The 13,011-nt window shown below is 34.4% G+C and overlaps 1 protein-coding gene across 3 annotated transcripts in view; it reads right to left on the minus strand.

Moving 5' to 3' along the window:
- The window catches only part of LOC125057045 (cyclin-dependent kinase 14), a 99,452-nt gene that overhangs the window by 77,076 nt on the left and 9,365 nt on the right, over nucleotides 1-13,011 (minus strand). The window contains exon 1 of one of the 3 annotated variants that reach the window (XM_047660473.1): nucleotides 12,499-12,807. The exons of the other annotated variants lie outside the window; for them this stretch is intronic. Coding sequence (XP_047516429.1) covers nucleotides 12,499-12,562 — 64 coding nt within the window. The 5' untranslated portion in view covers nucleotides 12,563-12,807. Of the gene's footprint in view, nucleotides 1-12,498; nucleotides 12,808-13,011 lie in introns of those variants that run through there. 3 annotated transcript variants of the gene reach the window in all.

Raw genomic sequence — 13,011 nt, forward strand, 5'->3', positions numbered from 1 at the left:
GAGATAGAGTTCTGGGAGTCAGGAGTTTTTTATTAGAAATTTCCTCTTCTTTCAGAATCTTTATTTGAAATTTCTTAAATATTAATAGTTTATTAAATATTGGCAAAAAACTAAATGCCATTATTTTTTCATCTTTAATGGTCTATAACTTTTGCAATTTTTTATGTGCTAATACACGCTTTTAGCACATTTTTCTAGACGTCATTCCGGATCCAATGAGCTATCGCACATAATTTTAGGAGTAGTATCTCTATTTTGTTCCATTTTCAACTTGTCGACTAGACTACAAATCTCTATCCATTTGTTGTCTAGGTATCGTATTACATGATAAAATCATTATCATACTCAAATATTACTTAATTCCAACAATATGTCATACATATACATTATACAGGTTAAACCGATAACCTGCCTTTGAAGTTTAAAAAATAGATTAAACTGAGTTTCTTATTAATTCTCGTCCGCGCTACTCCCTGAGAACACGCTGGGAATTGACCGTAAATTAATTGTTAAATATTCTTAAGCGTACATATTATGTAACGTAATTCCAAACTAGTAAATATACAGCCTTTATCTCTACATTAGCAATCAAAGTTAAGTGGCATCGTTGATCGACCATATTACAAAATGTGCATCGCGTGGCAACTGGATTTCAACATAATATCATTAAAAATGTACTTGGAATATATTGCATTAGTTGTCAAGGTAGCCGAATGTGTTTATTTATATTATTATAAAACCTCACAGCTGTATGTCTCCCTAGTGCGTGTGTGTGAAGTTAACAGTTTATTTTTCGTAAAAAAAAACTTTTTGGTCTAGACATGGTAACTCCGCGATTTATATTAGATCTATTATTTAATTTCAAGAAAAGAGCGTATCAATTCTTAAGGCCGGCATCGCACTCGCGAGCAAAATCAACCTTTAATTGGAAGGTTCGTTCGTTGGAGTTAAGAAATGCATACCTGACCACAGGATTCACATCATTCTTACCATATTCTATGGAATCTTACTTTATGATCATAATTCTATAACGATAGACATAACTTGGAAAATGCTTGAATTGTTGCCAACATTCCAACCTCCAACCGCAGTGTATCAAAATTCACGAGTTCTTGAATAGTTGGGTTATTTTTATTGATAGTTTCAAGTTTATTGTGAATACGATTTGTCTATATTTAAGTCTTTAAATAAATATTAAAATAAAAATTATTACGCTTTAAAACCATATGCAAAAAGAACAAAGATTTGTATGACTCAATACTTGGCGATTAAAAAGAGTGGCGGAAAGTTTCTTGCCAGTTCTTCTTACCCGCTCTACGCCCTTGACTTGCGAACTGGTAGTAAATGTAAATTTACAATTTATTTAACTTATTTTTGACGATTCATAAGTGTACTTGTTTACCTATGTGAAAAAAGATATTTTGAGTCTGAGTTTGAGATTGAACAAATCTCCGTCTTAAATATGAAAACACGATATAACGACCTGATAGCCTGAATCAGCCTTAGGTAAAAAGTAGGCCAATTATCACATAATCCATCATCTCCGCCGCTTTGACCTTTTTAATTAGCGTATACTTTTAAAATATTTTACAAATTTTGTCGAGAAGTAGTTTAATTAATTTTTATTCGAAATATGTTACAAATATACGTTATTAAGTAAATAAATGCTCCCCTATTATATATAAAAAAATAATAATAATTTAAGAGTACATTTATGAATAAAACACTGCTAGAACTATCTGCCGTACACAATTACTTTCTTTGCTACTTTTTTAGATATACATATGTGTCTATATATCGCTTTAATAAAATGAGCAAACGATGATAGGCAATTGTACCAATTTATAACGAGGTTAAATCAAAAATATCATACCGTGTGATGTGTGATATGTGATATGGGCGTATGTGTGATTTGTTCTCACCATGTGCATGATATTCCCAGATGATGCATCGTTTATTTTATAATGGTAGGGGGGCCCAAGAGGGGATTTCGGGATTTACTAAAGCGCGGCAGATTAATATATAGGGGGATACCTTGTACCCGGTTAAGTACCTCCACAAAATATGAGGCCCATATATAAGGCCGCCCGTGAAGGAGACAGGATCAGATTAGTAAAAAAAAATTGACCATCAGAAATTCCCAAGCGCGTCAGATTAAGGTAGGGTGAGTTAATTACATCCTAAAAAGTGTATATTCCACTAATCTGACAATTTGAGAGTGACGGAAAAAAAGGGGAGGGCAACAAAGTTGTAAAAAAAAACCGTCATCTCGACATTCTCGAGCGTAGCTAATTTTTTTTTTATTTTGAAGGAAATAATTCAAGAATAATGAAAAATATATAATCTGACGATTTCCGCAAGCCGAAATAACAAAAAATAGTCGATAAAGTTAAATGCGTGCAGCTGCGTGATGCCTACATTTCCTTTAACCGATCGGAATCTACTAAACGGCGTTCTAAATATTTCCCTCAAAATTACATTTCCTGTGAATTTGAACCGATTCGGACCGATAGATTTTGAGAAATTTTGAAAAATCTTAAAAAAATAAGAAATATTTTTTTTAAAGTGGTTTCTTTATTGATCAACTTCAAAAACTAATCCGCCTTTGAGCTTGAAAAACCACGTCGATCGCCACCAAGCTCGCCAAAAGCGGTTGATTAGTTCGAGAGATATCGTGAACGAAAGAAACCCGAAAAAGTGTTTTTTCGGGATTACTCCGAAATTTGTGGTTCTATCAATTAAAATTGCAAAATTACTTATCATGATGATAAAACTGCGTCGAATGCCGCCAACCGCGTGAAAATTGTTTGATCCATTCAAAAGTTATTGCGGTTTGAAAATTCCAAAAATAGTGTTCTATGAAAATTCTATCAGACTTTCGAGCTGGGAGAGCTCAAATGCATAGACATGTTATTTCTTTGAACTCAGCGAGCTCAAAATATCAATTTGAAGCGCCCAGGAATGGAAGTAGCGGGAAGTTGCAGGAATGGCCCTTTCGGTGAATCGTTTTTCTAAAAAAATTTTGTCAGATCAGGCGAATCCCTCTAGATAATCGTCAGATTATGAGACAGTACGTTTAGAACATAAAGATGAACCACATATATCTTAATCTGACGCGCTTGAGTATTTCAAAATTGCGATTTTTTTTGCATATTATGAAAATGGCCGTGGGTTTGCGTCCCATCGAAATCGTCAGATTAGTGAATGAAAGCTTTTTTTTGGTGCACTTAACACTCCCTTAGAAAATCTGACGCGCTCGATAATTTTTTTTTTTTTCATTTTCAACCCTTAAATACAACCACCCGCATCATGCAAACGATCAGATTAACATACGTACATTATTAAAAATACGTAGGGCATAGATGCTATCAATATCTGACGCGATCGAGGGTGTCCATGCAACAGTTTTTTTTTACATATTTAACTATCTATAGCCGCTTCCCCCACCGATGAAAAGGAATTTATCATATAACATTTTTTTCTTCTTTTTATCTAAGCTTTGCATCCCAATAGGTCTTTACGACGCTCGAGTAAATCCCCATTTAGCATCGTGGGCTCCCTTACCATAAGCATAGTGTCAATGGTTTCACTTCCTTACGATTTCGATCAAAAGAATGACGGAGAGTTTCTTACCAGTTCTAGTCCGCTCTTGATTTGAGAAGTGGTAGCCTTAGCTGTGATAGCTAGTGATAGATTTGAAATTAGTGCCTTGTTTATTCATATAGGTAACCAAGCACACTTATGAACGTCAACAGAAAGTATATTAAATTTATTCTCAATTTACATTTACTACCAGTCAAGGGCGTAGAGCGGGCAAGAAGAACTGGCAAGAAACTTTCAGCCACTCTTTTTAACCGCTAAGTTTTACAAATTGGAGCAAATCAATCCGCAAAGATTAGGATCATTTAAATATTCGTCAAATTTATAAAAAGCTTTATTGATTAATTTACGTTTAACGAGAGTTTAAAATTTATTCAGTGATAATTCTCTAATTTCGCTTGGGAGTTTGTTGTAAAAACGAATACAATTTTCATATAAGGAGTGATTTATCTTCTGGAGCCTGGACGAATGAATTTTTTTATCATTCGCAACGCTATTACTCCTCGAAGAGAACAGATAGGCAGGTAACGTAATAAAAGTCTTAAAGTACTTTCAACTATATTTTTCATATTATTCTTCAATTGCTTAATTAATTGTCCTCCACAAATGGTATGAAATTAATTAAGCAATTGTTCAATAGAACTAATTTAAACACAGAAAAAGAAGCGGTACAAAAAATCTAAATATGTAAAATCTTTGTACCATAACAGTAAGTACTTTTACTATTTTGAATAACCAAAACCTATTTCTGCACCATACTCTTCCTACTTCTTTCCATAGTGTTGCGCTCAATAGTATTGGATCCCAAAATAACTTCTTTCACAAAAACTAACTCGTACCTATATCAGTTCCCCATACACTCAAAGCTCGTTAGCTACTCATGTGACTGGTTAGCATTCATTAATAAGTGCTTTAAAAAGACACCAAGAGCAAAACAGCTCCATCCGGCGTAACAATACTCGTTAGTTTGTACTTGCAACGTAATACTGGATGCAATCCATATATTTTCATGTGATATAACGGAGTTTAGCGTTCGACTGTGAGCTTCCTTAAAAGAACAAATTGTAACAATCGAAAAATCTGTGAAGCTTTCTCGCAAAAAATATAGTTAAAATTTCAATTCAAAAAAGATATTTTATTACAAATGATATTTGTCAAAAGTCTGAAACCGGACAATTTTTAAAATCTTAAAACCGAAGTACATGAACCAAAACTTCCTTGATATAACTACAACATACATACCTATAGTAATATTTTTATTTATTCCACATCATTATTCTATCTTTACAGTTATTACTAATGCGATAGAACGACACAATAATTATACCCATGTATATATGTATAATTTATATGTATTATGTATGTTTGTTGGGACTACATTTCCTCTCATAGACCGTCTCGTAGTCAGTTGTGCGTAAAGTCTTAAATTAAGCCAGCCTAGCTCCTTCCAGAATCTCAGAAGTCTCCTGGCCTTACGAAGCGACATCCCGATTATATAACAGAAAAATTTCGAAAACATAAATGCGTCTGAAAGCCTCATAACCAAACTGCCTGGATCAATGGTTGTATGATAAAGATCCGCATTTAGGTCGCAATTTATCGTGTTATCAATTATTGAATCGAATTACACCTTTGTTTCTATGATTACCTCAATAACAAGATTAATTCTTAGTATGAATGCGATAGCTTGATATATTTAATGCCTGGAATTAATTTTGATAAACATTATAATATCGGTACTACTTTTCACTAACGATTCGAAACGTTATACATTCACTAACAATCTCAAACAACCTCTTCTCGGCCTGTCCTATGCTGAAACGGAAAGTATTCCTATTGTGCAACAGAAGTTTAATTATAAAGTTGTAAGTGTTATGTAGAAATTATTATGCCAAATACCGTTAATATGTCAAATGGCTGAGACTTGCTGCCTACGTCACAGGAAATCCTAGTGTGCGGGCTAGTGCACTTCCTTTTTTAACAAAACATCTTTTTTTATTATGAACTAGCTGGCCTGGCGAACATCGTACCGCCTAACTATCGGTCTAGCTATTAAGATAAAAAGAGAACGTTGATAATACAACAATTACATTATGTCAAAAATTTACCTTCCCGGAACCCTCCACTAACACTTGAACTTTATGATATGGTATTAAAGTTCAAATTGCCTTTAAATATTATTACGAATACTTTGTATGGGAATATAGAAAAGTGTTGTTTTTAGACTTTTTCACTCAATTTTTTTTAATTTTTCTCTCCGTAAGAACCATCCTCGTACTTCAAGGAATATTATAAAAAAAGAATCAGACAAATCGGTCAAGCCGTTTTCATGTTATGTCGTGACAACGGGTTTCATTTTTATATATATAGATAATAAAGTTGTTTCTTTGTTTTCTTTTCTATTAAAAATACTGGTTGCTGAGATCCGCATTACAGCGATGAAGCCGCCAGTTGTGCAATTAATTGTTAAATAATATATATTATATATAGTTGTAGAGTTTGGAAAGGGAAGAAATTGTATCCCGTGCTCCATCTCTCACAATTAATTTTGATGGACAGCTTATTAGCATTTTCATTTAATAAAAAAGGCTACCTATAATAATAATCGCTTAGCGTTAAGATATAGACCCTATTTAAGAACGTGTCTCAATGTTTATTTAGAGCACACTTGATAATCAGAATATTTAATAGTAATAATACAGATTTCCAATATTTTTCCAAGATTCTAAGGAACCGCATAATGTCCGCTAAAACGTAGACAAAGAACTGAGTAATGCGCTAACGAGCTAATTACTTTGACTAATTACAGCATTTAAGACGATAATACTTTTCAACTTGTGAAAAATCTACGACATTCTATTTATTAGGCCTACAACGCACTAGCGGCTGGCCGTGATGCGGCGTGCCGCTGCGGCAGGCCGCACATCGATTATTACATGAAACCGCACGATAACAACGCACTGACTTGCGGTCAACCGTCAACCGCTCCGGTTGATCTGCAGCTGCGGCGAGCCGCACCGGTTGAATGATGCGGCGCGCCGCGTCCCCTCCACGCACTCGGCGCGGTTAGCCGTCCTACCTACGTCGTCACATATAATTATTTAACAAATGTAAACAAAATATTGTAAACCTATTTTAAAAGAGTAAAAAATAAAATAATAAAATATGTTTATTATGGAACATAAGATACATGTATCACTTATTCCACGTCATTAAATTGGAATTTGTAATATTTCAAGAAGCACTGACGAGTGACGATTGCGGCAGACCGCAATAGGACCGCAATAGGGACGGTTAGCCGGAATACGGCATGCCGCTACGGCAGACCGTATATACTGCGGCCTGCCGCAGCGGCACACCGCATCACGGCCAGCCGCTAGTGCGTTGTAGGCCTTAGACTTAAGAACACAATAATTAGTACTTATGTAATCACGCATTTGGCTATACGCTTAGTATATATACCTATGGCGCTAGAATATTCTTTATATGTTCCGTGATCATTTCTAATTGGTAAGGTGAACAACCTTCTGTACCTGACACACCCCGTCGACTTTTTGGGTCTAAGGTATGCCGGTTTCCTCACGATTCCTTTACCGTAGGAGCGAGTGTTAATTGCGCACATAGAAAGTCCATTGGTGCACAGCCGGGGTCGAACCTACGACCTCAGGAATGAGAGTCGCACGCCGAAACCTCTAGGCCAACACTTCTCTTTACGCCTAGTACCTACTCTTATATCAATCAGTAAGTGCCCTAAATAAATTTTTGTATCGAATTTTCATTGCCAATTGTAAAAGCATTAAAACATATCGAACATTCCATACTAGAAATATTTAGTTATCATTATTTTACAAAAGAATAAATTCCAAATTCAAAAACTCATCGCAATAAATTTCGAATCACGAACACTTGCTGACACAAATAAAACGCCAAGTGCAGAGCTCAGTGATGGGTAAAATAATTGTGATGCGTTTATTCAAAACGCGACCAATCGAGGGCAAGGTAAGGAACAATAAAGACCAATGGCGCGGAGCATAACAAAGGCAGATAAAAAAACATTCCCGAAGAACAGAATTAATGTCTTTGAAACGCGCTAGGAATATTAATGCGAACGATTTAACGTCAACAATTTGCATTTTTGTACTCACTACTCAAATTCTCATACAATAATGACTGGAAAATCAAATAGGGCACCGATGTTTCTTTTGCCAGCAAACGGGCAGGAAGCTCACCTGCGACAAATGCGTTGCCGGCCTTTAATAATTGGTACGATTTTTTCTTGAAGCACCCTAAGTCGAATTGGTGCGGAAATATTTCTGTGGTTATTTTGTAGGTTTTCAGCCTTCTGAAACCTTTCAATACCTACATAGCGCAACTGTAATTCTGTTTCTCTGGGAAACAAGGGAGCATCGTAGGTAGCTGTTCATGTTAAAGGGAGAGTGAATAAAGGTACCCGACCCTTAATTATAAATAAAACTAACATTATGAATATATTAATAACTGTAACATTACAATAAACAATTTCAATAAAGAAGACGGCCTAAAATTGTCAAACACCTGGGATCCAATAATCCAAATTAAAATCTCAAAAAGAAAAACAATCCGCGAAAATAGAGGACACCGTGAGCCATTTTTGCCAAAACCCTCCATCTTTTAGTCGATACCAACTCCGGGGAAATAAATACAGATAATGCAACTTTCTCTGCAGCTGTGATACTTTTTGACATTCAACATCTTTTGTCTTCAGTCACCGTGACCACGCACGCTGTAAAGCACGCGAAACGTCGGATAAATTTAAAATTATGTTTAAATAGTTGTAAATTTATAATAATACATAACTTCAATCCGTTCAAAAAAAGTTTTTTATTTAAATGTATAAAAGTTATGTCAATCAAAGACAATACTATGTAACATTACTACACAGCTCATAAAATGTCTGAATCTTTGCATACAACAAACACATGACAAAAGCCACAACACAAGAGCCAAGTTGAACTGAAAGGTCCACTAGAACCCGCTTAAGAAAAGGCGAAGTGAAAAGGCTCCAAGGAACACGACGTCAGCACAATACATCGCGAGTGGAATGGCACGACCTCGAACCTGTGACCGTGCACACAATGCGACCCATTGTAATGTTAATGCAACCTTTGATATGCACAACGGCGCATACGATCTCTATTAATAGAACAATGCTTTTTGCAATGGGATTATGATTGAAAGACTTTAGTTCAAATTAAGGCTTTGTCTATCAATTGGAAGGAATCACTTGGTGGCATTTGATTGGGTATTCTATTCTCTCTGGTACGCTGTACTTTAACCCCGTTTAGTTTCAGGCTAACCAAAATATAGTCTTGTTATTCATAAACGTGAGTAGCTATTGAATTGTCCCCAACAAACAAAGCATGTCAATTTTGCATATGTTTAGTTAAATAGAATATTTTTACTAATGATTCTGGGTATGTTTTTATTCTAACTTTGTCGTTTGTAATGTAGAGTAAAATATTAGTCTAATAATGTTTATCTGTAGCCGGCCGAAAACTAATTAAAAACAAATTTAAGACAGCTACGTGTTTACTAAACTAAAACATGAACGCTGTCAGATAAGTGAAAACTGTTACTGAGCGCAATAACAAATATGGTGTATGTAAATCTACATTATGCTAAGAATGTTGTAAAATATAACAACGACAATAAATTATTTCAAATGGCTAATGAGAATGAAGAAAGCGAAACAAATAATTCACGGCAATATTCCGTGTCTGTTATTACATATTCATTTATAACTTTGTTCTTTCCAATAGAGAAAATAAAACAAAAGAAAGTTACATTATTACTAAAACATACGAATAATGCGTATGCAAAATTCAAACACAAGTAACTTTTTCCTTACTTATAATAAATAAACGTGACAAACCTTAATTAAGTAACACTTATAGTAGTAAGTTTATGAGTAAATTAACCCCCTTATAGTTAAGATGAAAATATACCTATTAAGAAAGTATGACTTAATAAGGAACATACGAATACGGCCGTATGTGATCTTAAAAATTACATATAATTGCAGAAAACTACTTCCTCCACTTATGTCGTCGATACTACGCGACGAATCCATTTTAAGCATCACTGCCGTATAGGACATTATACGTTTAATCGTTTCCGTGGAAAAAAAATAATTCCTCTGGTAATTACTTAATGACATAGACAAAATTAATTTCCGGAAGTAATTTTAAATCATTCCTAGCTTTTCCGTTAAGCTAATTCTAGAATTCTTCTTTCGATTTAATTTACTTCATTAGGTTGTCTTTGGAACACCGTGCGCCCATATTGCCAAAATCGATAACCTCTAACTCAGGTCAAATCACGACCATCAATGCTAGCTGTCAAATATCAAGCATGCGACGACGTTTACAATAAATATTTTAATAACATCAAACAAAATAACCAAAATATAAAATAATAACTTAAATATATTATTAAAAGGAGTCCCTACAAAAAAATACTTAAATACAAAATGTATATTAAAAAATGTATTCCGTCGAATCATTTCCTTTGACGTAAAAAGTAGAGTGTTATAGATAAGCAAATATTTATCATGTCTAGGACAAAGCAATCAATAAAAAAAGAACTAGGTTAGCGATATATTGAATGAATCACATCCGTGCAACGACCTCCTAAACACCTGCGCCTGCGACTGTCGACCATCTGGGATATCAACCCCTTCCGTTTACCGATCCATATTATTATATTTACGTACTAAATTATAGTTTATATGATGTTCAAGATCTTTTAAATATAGGAAAACTACGTCAAACAGTTTTAGAAATAATCTTGTTAGAGCCACAAAATTTACTTGTAGTGTATGACAGTAAGACCTGTATTTAAAGTAAATTACAAATTAACTTAAATTCGGCCTGGTAGATAGTACCGGTGACCTGCCAATACTTTAATCGCTTTACGATCGCAATACTGCGAGGAAATGCTGCCAGCATTAAAGGTACACTGCCACAGGAAGCAAACTTTTTAAATTTGTTTTAATTTTATATTTAACAATTTTTAATTATTATTATTACTATGTAGGTTAAGAATATTGTTAATACTGTATATTTGTGGGTTTGAAGTAAATATTACAAAGCTAGTTTTAAGATCTGAGGATCATTAATTAATTTTCATCATAAGATTTGACATAAAAGATTCAACATTAATAATTCAGATACGTATTGGCCATCAACTATATAACTTCCCCTAATGTTTTGTAACTGACAGAATGTTTTTTCTAAATTCATACAAAGCCTAACTAGGTAATTAACTCATAAACAAAACAAGTTTATAAATCACTAAGAGATAAATATATCCAGCAACCCGCTCTGATGAAACTCAGTGATTTCCGATCCGTATGCACCTGCCAGCCAACATCCCACATTTAAAATTCGAACAGATGTTGTGAGAAACAAAAAATATTTACCTACTTGGGTTCAAGCTGTTAACTATAGAAGCGACGTCTTTATTGAGTTGTTTTAAAAATATTGTCAAGTAGATTCGAAAAAATACTTATATATAACTTTAAATTGATTTATGCTTTCAAACATCACATATGTTAAAATAAGGACAATCAAACTCTTACGAAAATCTGTTAAAGGATATATGACATGAGAACTTGACGGCGCACAACTAACCAGATTTTAATACCTGCAGCTGAGTTTAATTATCGGACTTCAAGGCATAATACAAAATACCATCCTTATCACCTCAACGTCCGTCGTTCCACAACTGAGCGTTCTTTAAGGCACGTTCTTTCAGCCGCCAGTGGGAACCAGCTGCTCACTGAAGTATTTCCGAACCAATTCGACTTAGGGTACTTCAAGAAAAGAGCGTATCAATTCTTGAAAGGCCGGCAACACACTTGCGAGCCTTCTGGCAATGTGAGTGTTTACGGTATCACTTAACATCAGGTGAGCCTCCTGCCCGTTTGGATACTATTACATAAAAATCCACGCAACATGCTCACAATCAAGTAGCTCGCAATATAAAACACATTATGTCAAGATTATAATTATTGCACTTAAAATAAGCGGAAATTGTTGATATAATACTAACAAAGACAAGGAAACGACACTGAGAATTGTCTTTTCCTGGTAATTTCAAGTAATAAATTCGAATCAAATGTTTCTGCTAGATTTTTTTATACTTGATGAAAACATTTTTAAAATACTAGTGAACGCTATTTAGACTAAAATCAATAAAATTGTTAGATTATTTGATAAAATGGCATATTTCTAGAACAAAATTCAATGCTCTATTGTGCGACGATTGGCTCCATACAAATTACAATCAGTACGTAAATTATGCATACGGGTTCCGATCGAGCGTTGAACATAATTTACTACACTAACGCACGAAGGAATGTTTGTTGAAATTTTAACCGAGACAATACGTTACACAAATTAGATTTTATTTATTAAAACTACGTTATATTACAACTAAAAAACAAATAACATAAATTATTAGGAATGCAACGGGCGGGCTTATTACATGCAATCCTGGTAAGGATAAATACTAAAAAAAAATACTAAGGGTTAAGTGCAAGAAGTGCATAACCAAATCAACAAAATTACAATTAATTTACATAAATTAGCTATCAAAGATTTATTCTCGATGAAATGTTTGTATTATTATAATGCTCAAAATGTTCATTCCAAATTGCCAATCTGTAAAATACTAATACAGAATCCTTCTTTTTGAGAAATTAAATATCTGAACGGAGCATACGCAAATAAAAACATAACAAATGTATTACTTAGTTTCGCTTATTATGTTTTAACATGATCAATTCCCGAATCGTATTAAACCAGTCCCTAGCTGTAAGATAGACCCTAGACATAAAAAATCACAAATTGCAATCACCTTCAGAGATCGTAGGCAGGACGTTGACGAAGTTAACAATCCCGACGCCCGTTAGCTGACTCATTCACAAAAATCAATTCACCACTTCCAAGAAACACAATATCCGCTTTTTAAGCTTCAACACTCGTCCCACATAGATATCCGATTTTAACACAACATTTCTTTTAAAAAAACTGTAGAATGGATAAAACCGTTAGGATACACTTGTGTTCACCGGCCACTCATAAGCTATAACATGAGCGCGACCTAGATTTTTTTTAATCCACTGCGCACGCGCCGCCTTCTCTCGACGAAGCGCAGAGGCAGACTGGCCAGTGAACCAGTAATGAGTACATACAATTACAAAGCCGCCTGGCACTTTATCTAGCTTGGTTAGTTAGCAATGCAGTTACTTGACTGGTTAACATAAACTTGTTTATAAAAATTGGGCCCGTGATATAAAAACATTATATGCTTCGCTGCCTGCTTAATGCAGTTTCAGTGTGAAATATATTATGAATCAAGGTTATCTAT

Source organism: Pieris napi, chromosome 16, assembly GCF_905475465.1.
Source record: "Pieris napi chromosome 16, ilPieNapi1.2, whole genome shotgun sequence".
Lineage (NCBI taxonomy): Eukaryota > Metazoa > Arthropoda > Insecta > Lepidoptera > Pieridae > Pieris > Pieris napi.